This window comes from Schistocerca americana, chromosome 3, assembly GCF_021461395.2.
Source record: "Schistocerca americana isolate TAMUIC-IGC-003095 chromosome 3, iqSchAmer2.1, whole genome shotgun sequence".
NCBI lineage: Eukaryota > Metazoa > Arthropoda > Insecta > Orthoptera > Acrididae > Schistocerca > Schistocerca americana.
Genome location: NC_060121.1, coordinates 365235268 through 365254540, shown reverse-complemented (window position 1 = coordinate 365254540; position 19273 = coordinate 365235268). Strand labels below are relative to the sequence as shown.

The 19273-nt window shown below is 44.6% G+C and overlaps 1 protein-coding gene across 1 annotated transcript in view; it reads right to left on the bottom strand.

Annotated features, from left to right (window-relative positions):
• The window catches only part of LOC124607087 (COP9 signalosome complex subunit 3), a 136370-nt gene that overhangs the window by 72397 nt on the left and 44700 nt on the right, over positions 1-19273 (bottom strand). Inside the window, exon 2 of the mRNA XM_047139276.1 lies at positions 14073-14327. Coding sequence (XP_046995232.1) covers positions 14073-14327 — 255 coding nt within the window. The remainder of the gene's footprint in view (positions 1-14072; positions 14328-19273) is intronic.

Genomic DNA, 19273 nt, shown 5'->3' with positions numbered 1-19273 from the left:
TAGAACACAGCTCACACAGGGCATGGTTGACGCGCACACTCTCTTTACAAATAAGGGTGCTACAGTGTCTCCGGTTTGTGATTGTGGGGCTCCGAACCAGATAACAAAGCATATTAGAGATAAATACCCCTTGCATTACTATCAAGGGAGTTGGAACAACCTCATGAACACTGACAATAAAGCTCTTATATGGATTAGGAACTTAGATACTGACATTTAGTTAGTTTTGTATGCTGTTGTCTTTCTGTATTCTTGTCATATACATATACTAACGCTACATACCCGTATTTTTACACTGCAAGTGAGCCATACAAATCTGCTGTCCCCCTGCACCCTTTCTCCGCTTTCAATTCTTTCCAATCACATCTGATCTACATGTCTCCTCCCCCACCCCCTCCCACTACCATGCTGCATCAACCCCTTCCTTTTCCCCATATTCATCCACCCACATCAGTATGTATAAACAGTCAATGTGTCATAGATCCAAACAGTGTGTTTCTCATTATATATTGTGGCAAATGTGATTAAAAGTCAATAAGGGAATGGAGCAGGAATGTGGCACTGGTGAGCTCCCCATGGCGCAGGCGAGGAGGGGGGGGGGGGGGCATGGCTTTAGGGATGAAAGTGGGTGTAGGACAGCGGCTTCAGGTGATTGAAGTCTGGAGGATTGTGAGATCAGATGAGGTATATAAATCAGAGCAGCTCAAACTCGGTGGAAGGAAGCGAGCGCCTCAAGACACAGCTTGTCAAGCAAGCACTGAAATTAAACGTGTTGTGTGAGTAATGTGGAATGCCACTGTATGGCCAACTCTGCTCATGGCCACAGGCTGACAGTGGCTACTCATTTAAGTGACAGGTGGCTCTTTGGTGTTGACATAAGCAGGATGGGTGCTTAGATATCACTCACTTGGCAAGGAATTAGGAGTAGGTGTAACACAACAATGAACCAGGATATATTGTAGATGGAGCGGGATGCAGGTATCACTTCAGGAGGGTTGTGGGCAAGATGTTCCTCATTTGCTGGCACAGTGCTTGAGGCCCTGGCATTAGATGTGACTGAGTTGTTCCAGTATGGGATGATAATGGGTAATGACAGAGGTGTAGATATATGATAATGGGTAATGACAGAGGTGTAGATATAGACGTCACATTGTTCATGGGGTAGTTGGAGAACTGAGGGCTTATATGGGTATGGTGCAGAAGATCTGTCTGCAGACTGTATAGTGAATGATGCCTTGTATTTGGGAACTACAACATAGACTGCCAACAACTGAAATTTCAGAGAATAAATAATGAGCTGCCAGTAAACAATAGGTCAAAGGTGAGAGCAGAATTTGAAAGACATCAAGGATAGAAGGGGATGTATGATCAGTCTCAAAAAGGGGTAGTAAAAAGATGAAAGATGAGAAAAAAATGAATGAAAAATGGAAGAAAGGAAGGAAGTGGAGAAGGATGGATAAAAAATAAAACTAATGGAAGAGGAAAGTGTTTTACAAGATGCCTAGATGAATGTCATCAATTACCCACTTTCTCGTTCTGTGATTTAAGTTGACATGCTGAACATACATTTGATGGGAAAAAAGGTCTCATGACTGCGGGAACAGAAACATCTTGTGCTTTGAACATGCCCAATCATAAATATGTAACATTGCCAGGAACTGCGTGACATAAAGGAACAAATATATCACTCTCTAAGACTGACAAATTATTTATTTCCATGATTATTGCGCATCTGGATTTTTGTGTTTGAGGTTAGATTGAGTATGTCAGATGGCAAGCTGTGGGGTGCAGATCAAAAATATCTTGTCACAGTTGCTGCCCATACAGCAAGAAAAGCATGACTACAGTAATAGGAGCCTGCAAGGAACAAAATGGCACTTTCTCTTGAGTGAAATCTGTAACAGGAGAGAATCTAGATCACCTGTATGCTAACACTCATTCCAGATTAACATATTCATGTATTAACTCGAGTAACATGTATCTTTTGTTTGTTTTTGTTTTGTAAAGTTGGGCAAAGTGTGTGTGGGAATACTTCCATATCACCTAACCATTTATAGAGGAGTGACAGCCACACTTCAATGGCTTTGAGTGACAAATAATTTGCCACAGTAAGGAGAGGTTCTACCTTAAAATAAATTCCTGGTTCTGATTGCCAGCAGCCTATTACAAAGAACATTGAAAGCTGAATTCTTTACACAAAGCAGACACACTGAAGAGTGACAAATATGAAAATGAATCTAAGGGACAATATTCAAATTGAAATTACAAGAATATAGAGTATTTATAATCCTACAGGGCGTCATAAGAAGAGAAATCCGAACAAATGGCAACAACTTCTGTAAAAACAGTTGGTGTTGTAGCATCGCAAGTTGTTCCAAGCAAATGGTTGTTTTTGGATAGCTTGCTGCATATAACTTTGGGGGCTGACATCTAGTGGCCTAACTGAGAGACAAATGAGCATTTGTCACTGGTGGGAAAGCTATTCAAGGTCCCTTACTGGACGCGTGCATTCACCACCTGTAAGAACCTAAATAAATGATATTAAATCATTTTCAAAATTGGTAAACTACCTTTTGCTATTCATGAGAAGATTGTATAAAAATTTCAACATTTTTAACTATCATAGTTTTGGAGACAAAAAATTACTAAAAAGTAAAAAATAGACACTTAAGGAACTAAATTCAGTTAGGAAATATGATAGTTTATCTTTTGGTATAATTGGAAAACATAAACCAAACTCTCAGTGTGCAGAATTAATTAATTGAGATTTTCATATTAAAACTTTAATTTTTCGTTTTTGTGTTGTGGAGTAAATGTGAGTGTGTATGTCAGACATTCGTTTCATTTCAATGTTGCATTATATACTGTCTTAAGTAACCTGCAAGAGTTACACAAGCCTGTCGTGGGAAAATGATCCTAGGGGATTTACTCACTTTGCTGATGACGTATGTCTAGGTGTGATTGCTACTGTAACAGAGCAGCCAGAAAGTCAGCAGGAGTAAAATCTGTATCCAAAGAATATTTCCAGAATTACTGTCTTTTCATTTTTGTTTATTAAACATTACTTTAATATTTGCATGCCAGATTGACGCAAATGCGTCTGTGTTTAAGGATTGGTGCAGGCCAGTTTTGGTACGAGTATGATCATGAGTGAGCATTCTGATTGGCAGCGAGTATGGTCAGCCAGTCAGAATTAAGACGGTTCCCTGATAGTTATACTGGGAGTGAGGCTGGAGGAAGGGAGTTGCTCGCTAGCTTTGAACGTGGACAGTCATGTTACTAGTGCCAGTCAAAATAATGTGTAAGATGAAGAATTTCTTAGTGTTTGAGATATTGGTGACCTAAGGACTGCTTGGCGAAATTTCAGAGATTCTGACTAAATCTGTTGGACAGATATTAGCGTGTGAAATATTGGCCTTCATAGTATCCGTGTGACACGTTTCAGTATTCAACCAGTGAGTATTTTTGACGAGCAGTTTCTTTTTCAGAAATCCACAAGAAGGACCAAATGTAATAACTCAAATTAGTGGTGAAATTACTGACTGTGAAAATGTTGTTTAATTCAGGTTGGGTTAGGACAGGTTTCTGGCTGTTGTGCATGTGAAATGTGTGTATGAGTTGTGAACTGGAAGAAAATAGCCAATAGTTTAAATGTGGACTGAATAGTACCTTTTTTTTGGCTATCAAGGACAAAATAAACATTTTTGTGTGGTAATTTCAGACATTATTTTCCACAAGCCAACTCATTTTCTTACTATCCGATTAAAGTGAACGACAGTTTTTCTACAGAACTTTCTTTCATAACTAGAGTTGCACGACCTCAGTAATTGTAGATATTAGATGGTGTTTTTCATCAATGCTGCTTTCACATCACCTTGTAAGTATCTACGTTGCCGAGTGAAGGAACATCGAGCAGACGCCATTGCAGCCCATACAGTGACAACGATGTAACGAGAAAAAAAGAAAAAACAAACCCTGCCTGGCTGCTGTGTCTATTGAGAGGTGTTTTGAACTGTACGATGCACACACACACAGCACTGTGAGTGTTAAAAGTTTTATAAATCTAAATTGACTGATAGTGGTAGCATCGTTAGTAGTCCCTGTTCCCTCTCCTAACAATATCCCTGGTGGAAAGAAAGAGGAGGAAAGGGGTCAGGGAAACACAACATCGTCACAAAAAGAGACACATACTTGAAAGTTGCATACAGAACACAGACCTGTCTGACAAATATGCTGCTGCTGCAACAACAACAACAACAACAATGCATTGCTGAGCTGAGGAGTCTCTTAGAGCATCAATGAAAACTGTAACACACAAGCATTTGACCTGTGACACTGAAAATCAGTATTTTAATTTTAAAGAGGCATTCTAGTCCGGAAACTAGTTCATCAAAAGATACCTATCATCTTTATCATCATCAACAACAACAAATGTAAGACACTTAGATGTTCAGTTAATTTTATGGCAACTACATACAGAACACTACTGTAACCTATATTAGAGTATTGTCCAGTATTTGGATGCCTTATGAAGAAGACGTGACTGCAGTTGTAAAGGGAAGGCATAAACACATTGCTAGGATCACACTAGGTCCACCTAGCTCAAACAAAAGAGCAACAGATACATTCAAAGAACTGAATGGGAATCAGTGAAAAAAAGGTGAATGTTGTTTCTGTGAAATCTTATTGCATAACTAAAGACATCTCATGTAACCTTGTAGGCCATACAACAATTTTACAGCATCTACTACGTATCATATGTAGGGATGAAGACAATAATGTCACAGGGATTAGGGCCTATATGAAGTGACATATAGTCATTCTCATCCACTCCCACTGCATATGTGAAAGGAACATGAAAAGGTAGAGATAATACTGATAAGTGACAATGTACCCTTTGCCATTCACTATACAGTGATTTCTAGAGGAGTATGTACATAGATGCTGACTGAAGCTTTAAAATAATTTTTCTATAATATGATAGGGGAGGTAGTTCAGTTGTTAAGCATAATTCGCACATCTCGGCTGCTTATTCTCTTAGTACATATAGAATGCACCTAAATGCAATGGAACCTCCAGGCTGGAATATCAATGGTATTAGGAAAATGACAGCTTGCTACTCACCCTAAAGATGACAAGTTACAGACAGGCACAACAAAGACTGTTACAAATTTAGCTTTCGGCCAAAGCCTTATGCAGAAAAGAACAAACACACACAACTGTTATGTCCAGCAGCTCAGACTGGAATTCAACTTTACACTGAGTGGCAATCTGAAGTGGGGCAGGGAAGGGGATGGGGTAGCAGGGTGTGGGTATGGGGATTGGTTGGTTTGGGGGATTAAAGGGACCAGACTGCTACGGTCATCGGTCCCTTTGTCCAAGTACTAAAAAACACCCACAGAGAATAAAAAACGAGTAACTGAATAGAGCACAGACGACACTGAACAAGAGAAACTGAGACAAAGACCAGACAAAACGAACTAAAAGCACACAGAGTGTGACGGTGGTTGGCCGACCAGAGAAATAAAAAAGGAAAAGCCAACCACTTGAAACACATTAAAAAATCAGTTTAAAACCGGAGGCCAAAGGCCAGAATCAACATAAAACAATAAGATAAAAACAGAAACACTGAGATTAAAGAATAAAAACCCCCTGCCCGAATAAAACGTAAAACTAAGTCAGCCATAGCCGAGTCATCTGTTAAAAGGGCAGGGAGCGAGTCAGGCAGTGCGAACGACTGCCTGAGCGCAGCTAAAAACGGACACTCCAATAAAACATGAACCACGGATAAAACGGAGCCGCAGCGACATAGAGGCGCGTCCTCACGGCGCAATAAGTGGCCGTGCGTAAGCCGAGTGTGCCCAATGCGCAGCCGGCAGAGGACAACAGACTCCTTGCGAGAGACCCGCAAGGAGGAGCGCCACACACCGGTAGCCCCCTTGATGGCCCGAAGTTTGTTGCGCGAAGGCAGGGCGCGCCATTCAGTGTCCCAAAGGTCCAGAATTTTGCGGCGTAGGAACGCTCGCAAATCTGTCTCCGGGAGGCCAACGTCCAGAGATGGTGCACTAGTCGCCTCTTTCGCCAGCCGGTCAACATTCTCGTTGCTGGGGATCCCAACATGGCCTGGGGTCCACACGAAGACCGCAGAGCGGCCGCAACGCGCAAGAGTATGCAGGGACTCATGGATAGCCATCACCAGACGGGAACGAGGAAAACACTGGTCGAGTGCTCGTAAACTGATCAGGGAATCGCTACAGATAACGAAGGACTCACCTGAGCAGGAGCGGATATACGATAGGGCTCGAAAGATGGCGACCAGCTCAGCAGTGTAAACGCTGCAGCCATCCGGCAAGGAACGTTGTTCGGAATGGTCCCCTAGAGTGAGCACATAACCGATTCGACCAGCAACCATCGAGCCGTCGGTGTAAACAATGCCAGAGCCCTGATACGTGGCCAGGATGGAATAAAAGCGGCGGTGGAAGGCCTCTGGAGGGACTGAGTCCTTCGAGCCCTGTGCCAAGTCGAGCCGAAGGCAAGGGCGAGGAACGCACCACGGGGGTGTACGCAGAGGTGCCCGGAAAGGAGGTGGAACAGGGACAAGCCCAAGCCCGGAGAGAAGCTCCTTGACGCGTATGGCGATCGGACAACCCGACCGGGGCCGACGTTCCGGCAGATGGACGACTGACTGCGGGAACAGGAGACGATAGTTAGGATGCCCGGGCGAGCTTAGAACATGGGCAGCATAAGCGGCCAGCAAACGTTGGCGTCGGAACCGCAGTGGAGGGACACCTGCCTCCACGAGTAAGCTGTCCACAGGGCTGGTGCGGAAAGCACCAGTGGCAAGGCGTATCCCGCTGTGGAGAATTGGGTCCAGCACCCGCAACGCAGACGGGGATGCTGAGCCATATGCCAGGCACCCATAATCCAGACGGGACTGGATTAACGCCTGGTAGAGCCGTAACAGGGTAGAGCGGTCGGCTCCCCAGCTGGTGTGGCTCAAACATTGCAGTGCATTGAGATGCCGCCAACACGTCTGTTTGAGCTGCCGGATATGAGGCAGCCAAGTCAACCGGGCATCGAAAACCACCCCCAAAAACCTGTGTGATTCCACCACCGAAAGAAGTTCGCCGTTAAGAGAAAGCTGCGGCTCCGGGTGGACAGTACGTCGCCGGCAGAAATGCATAACGCAGGTCTTGGCTGCCGAAAACTGAAACCCATGCGCTACAGCCCAAGACTGCGCCCTATGGATAGCGCCCTGTAGCTGACGTTCAACAGCTGCAATGCCAGTAGAGCTGTAGTAAAGGCAGAAGTCGTCAGCATACAGGGAAGCGGAGACAGAATTTCCCACGGCCGCAGCAAGCCCGTGAATGGCTATTAAAAACAGACAGACACTTAAAACAGAACCCTGTGGCACACCGTTCTCCTGGACGTGGGAGGAACTATACGAGGCCGCGACTTGCACGCGGAAGGTACGACACGACAGAAAATTGCGGATAAAAATCGGCAGAGGACCCCGAAGACCCCATCCATGAAGCGTAGAAAGAATGTGATGACGCCATGTCGTATCGTACGCCTTCCGCATGTCGAAAAAGACAGCGACCAGGTGCTGACGGCGGGCAAAAGCAGTACGGATGGCCGACTCCAGGCTCACCAGATTGTCGGTGGCGGAGCGGCCTTTACGGAACCCACCCTGAGATGGAGCCAGAAGGCCCCGAGACTCCAGTACCCAATTCAAGCGCCGGCTCACCATCCGTTCAAGCAACTTGCAAAGAACGTTGGTGAGGCTAATGGGACGGTAGCTGTCCACCTCCAGAGGGTTCTTTCCAGGTTTCAAAACGGGGATGACAATGCCTTCCCGCCATTGCGACGGAAACTCCCCCTCGACCCAAAGACGGTTGTAAAGATCGAGAAGGCGCCGCTGGCAGTCCACTGAAAGGTGTTTCAGCATCTGACAGTGGATGCCATCTGGCCCAGGAGCGGTATCAGGGCAAGCAGCGAGGGCACTGCGAAATTCCCACTCACTAAATGGAGCATTGTAAGATTCTGGGTGGTTGGTGCGAAACGAAAGGCTCCGACGTTCCATCCGCTCTTTAATGGAGCGGAAGGCCTGGGGGTAATTCGCAGAAGCGGAACTCATAGCAAAATGCTCTGCTAAGCGATTTGCAATGACGTCGGAGTCAGTACAAACTGCTCCATTCAGTGAGAGCGCAGGGACGCTGACAGGTGGCCGATAGCCGTAGACGCGTCGAATCTTGGCCCAGACCTGCGATGGAGTGACATGGAGGCCAATTGTGGACACATACCGCTCCCAGCACTCCTTCTTGCCTTGGCGGATAAGGAGGCGGGCCCGCGCACGCAGCCGTTTGAAGGCGATAAGGTGGTCGATGGAGGGATGTCGCTTGTGATGCTGGAGCGCCCGCCGGCGATCTTTAATCGCTTCAGCGATCTCAGGCGACCACCAAGGCACAGCCTTCCGCCGAGGGGACCCACAGGAATGGGGAATGGCAGATTCGGCGGCAGTAACGATGCCGGTGGTGACCGATTGAACCACCGCATCAATGTCATCGGTAGAGAGAGGCTCAAAAGCGGCAGTGGAGGAGAACAAGTCCCAGTCAGCCTTATTCATAGCCCATCTGCTAGGGCGCCCAGAAGAGTGGCGCTGTGGTAGTGACAAAAAGATCGGAAAGTGGTCACTACCACACAGGTCGTCATGCACACTCCATTGGACAGACGGTAAGAGGCTATGGCTACAGATTGAAAGATCAATGGCGGAGTAGGTGCCATGCGCCACACTGAAGTGTGTGAAGGCACCATCATTTAACAGCGAGAGATCGAGTTGCGACAATAAATGCTCAACGATGGCGCCTCGACCTGTTGCCACTGACCCACCCCACAGAGGGTTATGGGCGTTGAAGTCGCCCAATAGCAAGAAAGGTGGCGGCAATTGGGCGACCAGTGCAGCCAGGACATGCTGCGAGACATCACCATCCGGTGGAATGTAAAGACTGCAGACGGTAACAGCCTGTGGCGTCCACACGCGTACAGCGACAGCCTCTAAAGGCATCTGGAGAGGGACAGACTCGCTGTGCAGAGTGTGAAGGACATATACGCAGATGCCACCAGACACCCTTTCATAAGCTGCTCGGTTCTTATAATAACCCCGATAGCCACGGAGGGCGGGGGTTCGCATTGCTAGAAACCAAGTTTCCTGGAGAGCAATGCAGAAGAAAGGGTGAAGGCTGATAAGTTGGCGGAGCTCAGCTAGATGGTGGAAGAAACCGCTGCAGTTCCACTGGAGGATGGTGTTGTCCATGGCTGGGAAAGGCGTGACGGGACTGGGAAGGCAGATTACGCCATTGGGTCACCTGCTGCCTCCGATGGAGCATCCGTGCAAATGCCATCCATTGCGTCCGAGGGACCGGCAAGAGCGAGGTCCTCAGCGGACGCCAGAATCTCCACCTCGTCCTCAGAGGCAGAGCTTGTAGGAAGCGGTGGGATCGGTGCCACCGCAATACCGTTGGTCTTGGGGACTTTCTTCTTTTTCTGCTTGTCACGCTGTGCCTTCGGCGGTTCAGGCTGCATGGGCTTCACTGGGTCAGTCTCAGGGACAGACGACGACCGCGAGACCCGACGACCAGGGACTGGCGGTTGTTTCAACCACTTGCGGGCGTCCGCTTTTCCACTGGTCGGAACTTGCGAAGGGAGGTCCCCAAGGGATCCCTTCCTGGCGAGAGCAGCCGAAGAAGTCTTACGCTTCTCCGGCTGGGAAGGGGGAGCTGATGTCCCCGATGGTTGGGAGGGTGTTGCTCCTGGAGAAGATGGAGCAGGAGCAACAGGGTGTGAAGTGCCCCCCACAAGCAAAGGGGCCGGTGGATGCTGACCGATCTTAGAGCCGATTCGTGATGACGGGAGAACCGTCGTTGCAGCAGCGGCGTAGGTTGACGTCAGTGCCACAGGATGGAGCCTGTCATATTTCCATCTAGCCTCGGGGTAGGTCAGCCGGTCCAAGGTCTTATATTGCATTATCTTCCGTTCTTTCTGCAATATCCTACAGTCCGGCGAGCAGGGGGAATGGTGTTCTCCGCAGTTAACACAGATAGGAGGTGGGGCACATGGAGTATCGGGATGCGAAGGACGTCCGCAATCCCGACACGTGATGCTGGAAGTACAGCGAGATGACATGTGCCCGAACTTCCAGCATTTAAAACACCGCATCGGAGGAGGGATATATGGTTTCACATCACAACGGTAAACCATCACCTTAACCTTTTCGGGTAAGACATCACCCTCAAAGGCCAAGATGAAGGCACCGGTGGCGACCTGATTATCCCTCGGACCCCGATGGACGCACCGGACGAAGTGAACACCTCGTCGTTCGAGGTTGGCGCGTAATTCATCGTCGGACTGCAGAAGAAGATCCCGGTGGAATATAATACCCTGGACCATGTTCAGACTCTTATGCGGCGTGATGCTAATGGAAACATCCCCCAACTTGTCACAATTGAGCAACCTCCGTGACTGGGCAGAGGATGCCGTTTTTATCAACACCGATCCAGACCGCATCTTGGACAAGCCCTCCACCTCCCCGAACTTGTCCTCTAAATGTTCGACAAAGAACTGAGGCTTCACAGACACAAACGCGTCCCCGTCAGCTCTGGTACAGACGAGATACCGGGGCGAGTATCTGTCGCTCTCATTCACAGCCTTTCGTTCCTCCCATGGTGTGGCCAGGGAGGGGAACGATTTGGGGTCATACACATTAGCCTTAAAGTGAGCTTTGGAGCGCTTAGAGACTGCTGATGGCTGGCCGCCAGCGAGAGATGATGTACCACGCTTCATTGCGGGTCATCCGCCCTGATGCCACCTACTCCGACCAAGGGCCCTCCCCACGGGCGCCACCCAGCCACAGCAAAGGCCACCTGGCAGGATGGCCATTGCCGGGAGTCCCGATGCCCCAGGGCGATGGGCATCTACTCCTTGGCATACGTGGGGAGTTAACGGCGCAGGCATCAGTAGAGCGATCCCTGTGTTGTCAGGGGGCTACAACCAAGAGGGTACATGGCGGCCCCACCACAACGGACTGGCTACCGTGCTGGATCTTAGGTGCAAAAATGGCCAAGGTCGTCGTCGCAGTTAAAAGAAACACTGCAGAGTGCAGCATGGTAATCGCCCAAGAGATCGAAACGCGCGGGACACCATTGCAACGACGAGAAAGACGGCTAAAGGTCTAATTGCACGACAGATACAGTGCACCATGTAAGGCGCCCTTCCCCAATTGGCTCGCTCTTCGGAATAATTTAGAAAGATGGAGGTCAAACCCGAGAGGGGACCATCACATAAGGCCGAAACATGTGAGACTCCTTTTAGTCGCCTCTTACGACAGGCAGGAACACCGCGGGCCTATTCTAACCCCCGAACCCACAGGGGGAGTGGGTTGGGGGAGGGAGGAGCACTGCCAGGCAGTGTGTAGAGGGCAGCACACAATGAGTGTGACCACTGTTGTTATGAATCATAGTGACTTCTTGGCAGAAAGCTTCTGCCAATTATCTGACTCTTCCACCTATAAACTCTGCCGGAGGGATCCCATCCCTGAAGTCCAACATTATCTCTAGTCCCTTCTTGAAGCCTTGGGCCATTCCTAGAATCTCTCCCCTGAATCAATTTCCCCCTCATCCATTTCCCTGCACACCCACCTTCTACATGTTTCCCAAAATCCACAAATGCAACAATCCTGGATGCCACATTGTAGCTTGTTATCATGGCCACTGAAAGGATTTCGGCCCTCACTGACTAACACCTCCAACCAATGGCCTGAAATTTGGCCTCCCACATCAAAGCTGCCAACCTCTTCCTTCAGCGGCTTTCCACCATCCCCACCCTTTAGCACCTAGATCTCTACTCATCATTACTGACGCCACTTCCCTATACACCAACATCCCTTATGCCCATAATCTTGCTGCTATTGAACACTATCTTCCCCAATGCCCTTCAGACTGCAAACCCACAACCTCATTCCTCGTACACCTCACTAACTTCATCCTACCACACAACTACTTCTCCTTTGAAGGAAAGGTATACAAACAAATCTGTGACCTGTTTACCGGCCATCTAGAGAAAACCCGGAGTTACCACTGAAACACATCCTTTGCTACTGTAATCTTCCCAGCATCAATCTCTGTTAATCCACTGTCCCCACACCCTCCACCCAAGAGTTTCCCCTTCCTCTGTCCTGTCACCTCCTCCCAATCCACCTATTCCTGGCATTCTCATCTGCACCTTATCAGCTCCAGTACACATGTATCACAAGCCCAGCCCACACACCCGTCAACCCTCCCTTCCAAATTCCTAATGAGCAAACCCACTGCCTCAGTCCAAATCACTAGCTACCTGTCCCGATCTCCACTCCTCTTCCTTCCTCATGACACTCACACTCTCTCTCTCTCTCTCTCTCTCTCTCTCTCTCTCTCTCTCTCTCTCTCTCTCTCTCCAGCCCATCCAATAAAACCTCCACCCCACCATAGCCCCCTTTGAAATATAATCTCGGCATCGTGTGCCTGTTGGCATGATGTAGGGGCACAGGTGTGTGTGTGTGTGTGTGTGTGTGTGTGTGTGTGTGTGTGTGTGCACGCGCGCGTGTGTGTTACTCTAGCTCAGCAAATGATTTGTTATGAAAGCTATCAAGTTTTCTTTCTCTTCTGTGTGTGCTTGTTGGCAGTTCAATGCTTCAGCTATTTAACTAGTGGTCTCCTTTACTTCTGAATTATTTACCTTCTACCACAACTTTCCTACATATTTGCAACAATAACTAATTAATTCTACAGCACAACATTAAATACCAATTCATTACCACCTGTAAATCACAAAGTACAGCATTATTAGCTTTACAACTGCAACAAATCCACATGTGAATGTCATTAAAAGGTGATGTTTCAATTTCTTGTGACTACCATGACCATAATGACCATAACAACATTATACAGGTTTAAAATAATACAAACTGAAAATTCAAAACCACCAGTAACCTTATAGTGACAATCATGTGAACTAATTATTTACAGTTCAGTATATTAAACTTTTTTTTAATGATGTTATTTTGCTGTTTGAGGCTGCTTTTTTATTGAAATAAACACTATTTCTCTTAGAACTAACTAATCCCCTTGGCTATTATCAAGCAACACTGCACGAGAATTGCATCATCAAGTGCTTCCATTTTGTCAGCACAGCATGATCCACAGAGAATTATGGAAAGATCAATATTTAATGGCGTCCCGTGTTCCCATCAAATAGTGTAATATTGTATAATCACTGATGTGAGGTTCTACATCTATAACGAAAAACTGCAACCCCTATGGAAGTTTAGTCCCCTACCAAGCATATACATCTCATTAAAATTGGTCAGCCTAGGTCTTAAGGATAACAATACACCTGCAAACTAAAAATCTTGACTGTCCCCTCCCTATACATATACGAGCTAATGATATTTTTACACAACAAACTGGAATTGTTCATTAGAATCCAATTTGATCATCCATACAGTACAAGGAATAAAGATAATTTTATGCTTCTTGCCCATAGACTGAAATTATATGCTCAATCCCCACAATATATGGGCATGAAAGTCTACAACAAACTTAAAGGCAAAAACATTCTAAACATGGAACTAGGGATACTAAAAAAGAAGTTACATGAAATTCTTGTACACAAATGTTATTACTCATTAGAAGAGTTCATGGAAGATGAACTGATAATTTGAGCAGAATCCAACCGCAAATTAGCATTATATTGTGGAAAAAAAGGCAAATTGTCCATTATCAAGAAAGATAAGAAAATAAGAAAATATAGATTTTAAAAATTAATATTAGATTCTAGTTTGTAATTTTTGACGTGTCTCCTGTACCATAATCTCATTATTTGTAAGTGTATGTTATAAGACACACACAATTCACAATGCACAATGGTCAATAACTTAAAATAAAAAACAGTCTCATGCAGTAAATGACTTTTCAGGAAATGCAATGAGACAGTGGATTCAGGCATAAAAAATGCTATTAAAATATGCTTGATGTACTCACAGGTATCTGGTGCAAAACGAACTTGTTCACCATTACAGCCTGTTATAAATTCCTGAGCTTGGGCAAATAATAATTCATGATGATCACTAGATACACTAGAAATTGGAGCACTAAACTTTACACAGAGGACAGCAAGAACACCTAATGAATGTTGTTGCAGGTCTAAAGTCTCAAGGACATTGTCCAAATGCTGACCATTCTTCATTAAAACTTCTGTTGACTTGTTGAGTAGATCACATAATTCTCGGAAGCTACCTGTTAACAAGGAAAAATATTCAATTAAAAACTGACATAACAGGCTATGCAGACTGCCACTGACTGGAAATACTGTGACAGTTAACAAATAAAGTTTTCTCATAGTGAAAATTTAGATACCTGCCACTACAGACTGCAAAACAAATCTACTGTGAAATTAAATGATCATCTTGCTTTTTATAGGCCAACAAAGAAGCATGACAACAAACTATTATATTTGGAGTGGCTTTTGACATTTTCCCAGTAGTTGTGCATACTCTGGCTGTCTTGTTCCTTCCTTTCCTTTGACCAATGGGCGCCTGTCTTCTTTCCTTTTGATTTGTCTTAGAATCTCAGTTGCTTAACAACTCTCTTGACAGATTTCTGGACTTCTAAGTCTCTTTCTGTATCTTCTAAGTCTCTTTCTGTATCTTCTAAGTCTCTTTCTGTATCTTCTAAGTCTCTTTCTGTATCTTCTAAGTCTCTTTCTGTATCTTCCAAGTCTCTTTCTGTATCTTCCAAGTCTCTTTCTGTATCTTCCAAGTCTCTTTCTGTATCTTCTAAGTCTCTTTCTGTATCTTCCAGTTCCTATGAAACTTTTATCATTTCTATCAACCACACTGAATTGATCTTTCTTGTTTGCCAGTAGTTATGAAACTGACTGATCAACCTGCTAGGAAACATCCTGTTGAGATGTCCACTAAAGACTAGACTTTCTTTCTAGCTACATCTGTATTTTTTTCACAGTGTCTGTAGAAGCCCTACTTTTGTTGGCTTTTATATTCATTATCTTGCTGTACTGGCCCCAGTATTTTCCCGTCATCTTTCTCTGTTGGATTTCAAGTTTGTCTGTGAGAATTTTCCTCTTGAGTACTAAATACTCTGTAGTATATACATCTTCAGGGTGGGTGACTGGTAGTGTGCTTCATGTCTTCGTTACAGGACAGACCCTTTTTTGTTATTGGTTCTCTTGATCAGCTGGCACGTCAGTTCCTGCTTGTTAATTCTTTTGGAAAGATTGGATTCCAGCCATTCTCCCAGATATCTGAACCTGTTGGTTTACTTGATTTCTCTCTGCTCCAGAGGTAATGTGTAAGGAGAATCACTGATGTTTGTGATGTATTGTGTTTTTTCAAGCAACACATCTGGCCGTATGTCTGCTTCTTGTTGTCTGGGAATCTTGAACCGATTCACTGAAGTTTCTATTGAATTGGATTTAAGTGCCAGAACATCAACAAATTCCAAGGAATCAACACTAAACCCATTGCACTTGTGCCCCAAGAGAGATACCATCAGGTAGACCCTGTCTAGGTAACTCTTTATGTTACTCTCTTTTTATCTATTCTGGTGCACAATTAAAGAGGAGAAGAAAAGGGAGAGAATATATCTCCCAGTCTGACACCTGTCTTGAATAAGTGAAACGTTATTCTTATACCTTTGTAAGTACACAAAAAAAGGACACACCACGAAGGAATTATCTGAATGGGACAGAAACTGATAGATGTGATGTACATCTACAGACAAACAAGCCATTATAGTTTCACAAAGATTGGGCGATTCTAGTGAACGAGCTTCACAAATTGAGCAAATCGATAATGTGTTGGTCCACCTCTGGCCCTCATGCAAGCTTGGGCTTGGTACTGATTGACAGAGCTGTTGAATGTCCTCCTTATGGATACTGTGCCAAAGTCTGTACAATTGGCACATTAGATTATCAAAATACTGAGATGGTTGCAGGGCCCTGTGCATAATGCTCCAAATGTTCTTAATTGGAGAGAGATCCGGCTAACTTGCTGGCCGAGATAGGGATTGGAAAGCACAACAAGTGCTAGAAACTCTCACCATATGCGGGTGGGTATTATCTTGCTGAAATGTATGCCCATGATGGCTTGCCATGAAGGGCAACAAAATGGGGTATAGAATATCATCAACACGCTGCTGTGCTGTAACAGTGCTGTAGATGACAACCAAAAGGGTCCTGCTATGAAAGGAAATAGCACTCCAGATCATTATTCCTGGTTGTCAAACTGTATGGTAGGCAACAGTCAGGTTGGTATCCCACCAATGTCCAGGGCATCTCCAGAAAAGTCTTCATCCTTGAAACTCATCGACTGGAGTACAATTGTCTTTGGTGATGAGCCCTGCTTTAAACTGAGCCCCGTTAACCAGCGAAGACGTGTCTGTAGATGTCCTGGAAAGCAGTGGGATACCACCCTGACTGTCAACCGTCATATAAGACTGACAACCTGGAGTGATGGTCTAGGGTGCCATTTCTTTTCATAGCAGTACTCCTTTGGTTGTCATCTGCGACATCCCTACAGCACAGCAGTACATCAAAGATATTCTACTCCACATTTTGTTCTCCTCCATGGCGAGCCATCCTGGGCTTACATTTCAATGATGCCCGCCTGCACACAGTCATAGTTTCTACTGTTTGTCTTTGTGTCTGCCAAACCCTACCTTGGCCAGCAAGGTCAACGGGTCTCTCCTCAACTGAAAAAGTTTGAAGCATTATGGGCAGAACCCTAAAAGGAGCTCGGTATTCTGATAATCTAAAATTCCAGTTGGACAAAATTTGGCACAAAATCCCTTAGGAAGACTTCTAACAACTCTGTCAATCAATGGCAGCTAAAGCTTGTATGAGGGCCTGAGGTGGACCAACGTGTTATTGACTTGCTCAATTTGTGAAGCTATCTCTCTTGAATAAATTATCCAATTTTTCTGAAATTATAATCATTTGTTTATATGTATACGGACCTCACACCTACCGATTTAGGTTCTATTTGAATAATTCCTTCATGGTGTGTCATATTATGGTCTTAAGAGTGTATATCAGCAATTATTTGTAACATGTAATTATCATCGAAAATGATAACAGAGATAGTAATAATCACTCAGTATATAATATGAGACTGCAGCAAGAAATTTTCTCTCATTATATCTAGTGAGTTAAAAGTTAAATAAAAGCCAAAACTGTATATGCAATAGATGTATGGAAAGTACTTTGACAAGATACAACTGTGATTAGCTCAGTCGAATGATCAAAAAAGACAGTTGTGCTCCACAGGAACCACAAAGAGAACACCTACATAAATAAAAATTTATGATACATAACTGAAAACATAAAATTAATGCTTTAATTACGAAAATAGTACATAATATACTGAAAAATAACATGAACTACTCTCAACAGCGAAACATTTCTGTTGTCAGACAGTTCAGAACCTGAACCTACAAAGAATTTTAAAACATATTTCAAACTGGAAGATCAATCTGGGCTGATTTTTAAGGAGTTGGCACTCCTGGGAGGGATAAACGATCCGATAACCAGATGGTTGGGTGAATCGTAGTTGCATAATTAAACAGCTGTTGGTGGTGTTGAAACCACAAAGGTATGATCCTGGATTCTGTCAGAAGATTGTCAAAGGGACTTGTATGAAATGTGCCTTTGACTAGTCTTCTCCCATAAGGATGAACTTGGTGTAACAGAGACAAATCCAATAATGCTGCTGAACCACGTATAGTCTAACTGCAACAAGAGCAGCGCCTGATAGAGGTGTTGATGCTGTACACAGTGCCCCAATAGGTGTGATATGAAAGGAGAGAGCATTAAGTTTCTGTATGCAACTTGTTTTACATTGATGGATATTTGAAACCATGCCAGTTTACGGTGGAAAAAACTAAAATTGCTCCTCCTGGAATTATATTGGCAGATTGACAAAGGGTCATCACACATTTTAAGATCAGGTATAGAGGAAGAACAGGCAGGTCTGGAGCTCTTTCAACTCACTTCCTAGTGTTGGGTCACGAAATCATAGGATTTCAGGTAAAGGGTTTCCCACAAAGCACTCTTCTGCCAGGACATGGGGATCGAGGTCCCTTGTGTTGGTGAAGAGGGAATCAATTAGGAAGCTGGCCTCACCTCAGAAAAGGGGCTACAGTCACAGTGTGTTGAGGGTTCAGTAGTATCCTGAGCAGGTAATTATGATTTTTTGATGGCAGTTACAAAACTAGTCATCAGGTTGACAGGGTGAAGGCATTTCTTCACTACAATATCAAACAAATATGACACCTCACAAATCTTCAGTGTAATCATCTCATAAGGATGTCATTTTTTGGAACATTATTTTGATTTATATATATATTTTTTTGTTATATTAGATTTACTTTCATTCCAATTGATCCATAGTGAGGAGGTCCGCCAGGATGTAGAGCATGTCAGAAAAACAATATCTATTTGTGGATACTCCACGAGCCCCAAATCAGCAAATACAGATGCTGCAACTTCTTCATTCCAACTTCCTCCAGCACCTCGTCAGCAAAATGGTATTGGCAAAATTAAAAATAAATTTGAAACAAACTGCTGTAGAAAGATTAGCTACTTGTGAAGAGAAGGGAAAGCTTCCTGGTTTGAGACATTTGCCAAAAAATATAGCCAAGTATACTGCATAGTGTGTGAATCTTGTGCTAACCATACAAGTGAATTTGCATCATCACTAGATAGAATCAGAGTGGTGATAAAACTAGTGGTGCAACATTGCTAGTCGCCAAAAATGTTCACTGCTTCATGCCCATTACAATTGTAAAATCTTGAATTTACTATACATGTAAGCGTAAAACTTGGGATCTACTCCCTATTCTGCTACCACAGAATTTCTCAGCATATAGGGAGATTTACACAAAATCAAAGTGTTCTGAGACTCCATTTGGCCCTTTGTCCAGTCATTAACAAGCCCATATCGAAAGATATGTTTGCTAATCACAACATGTTTTAGCAGCACAATTGACTTATTCAGTTACTGACCCTACCTACAACTTTACTGTCCAATTACAAATTAACTCAAGTAACTTACCCAATCAGGTAAGTTTGTGGAGGTACATCAATGAAAGGATATTATAAGTAACACCATCTGGACACTGCGTAGTTGGCTGTGTGCATACAGTGATGCTGATACAAACTACACTGC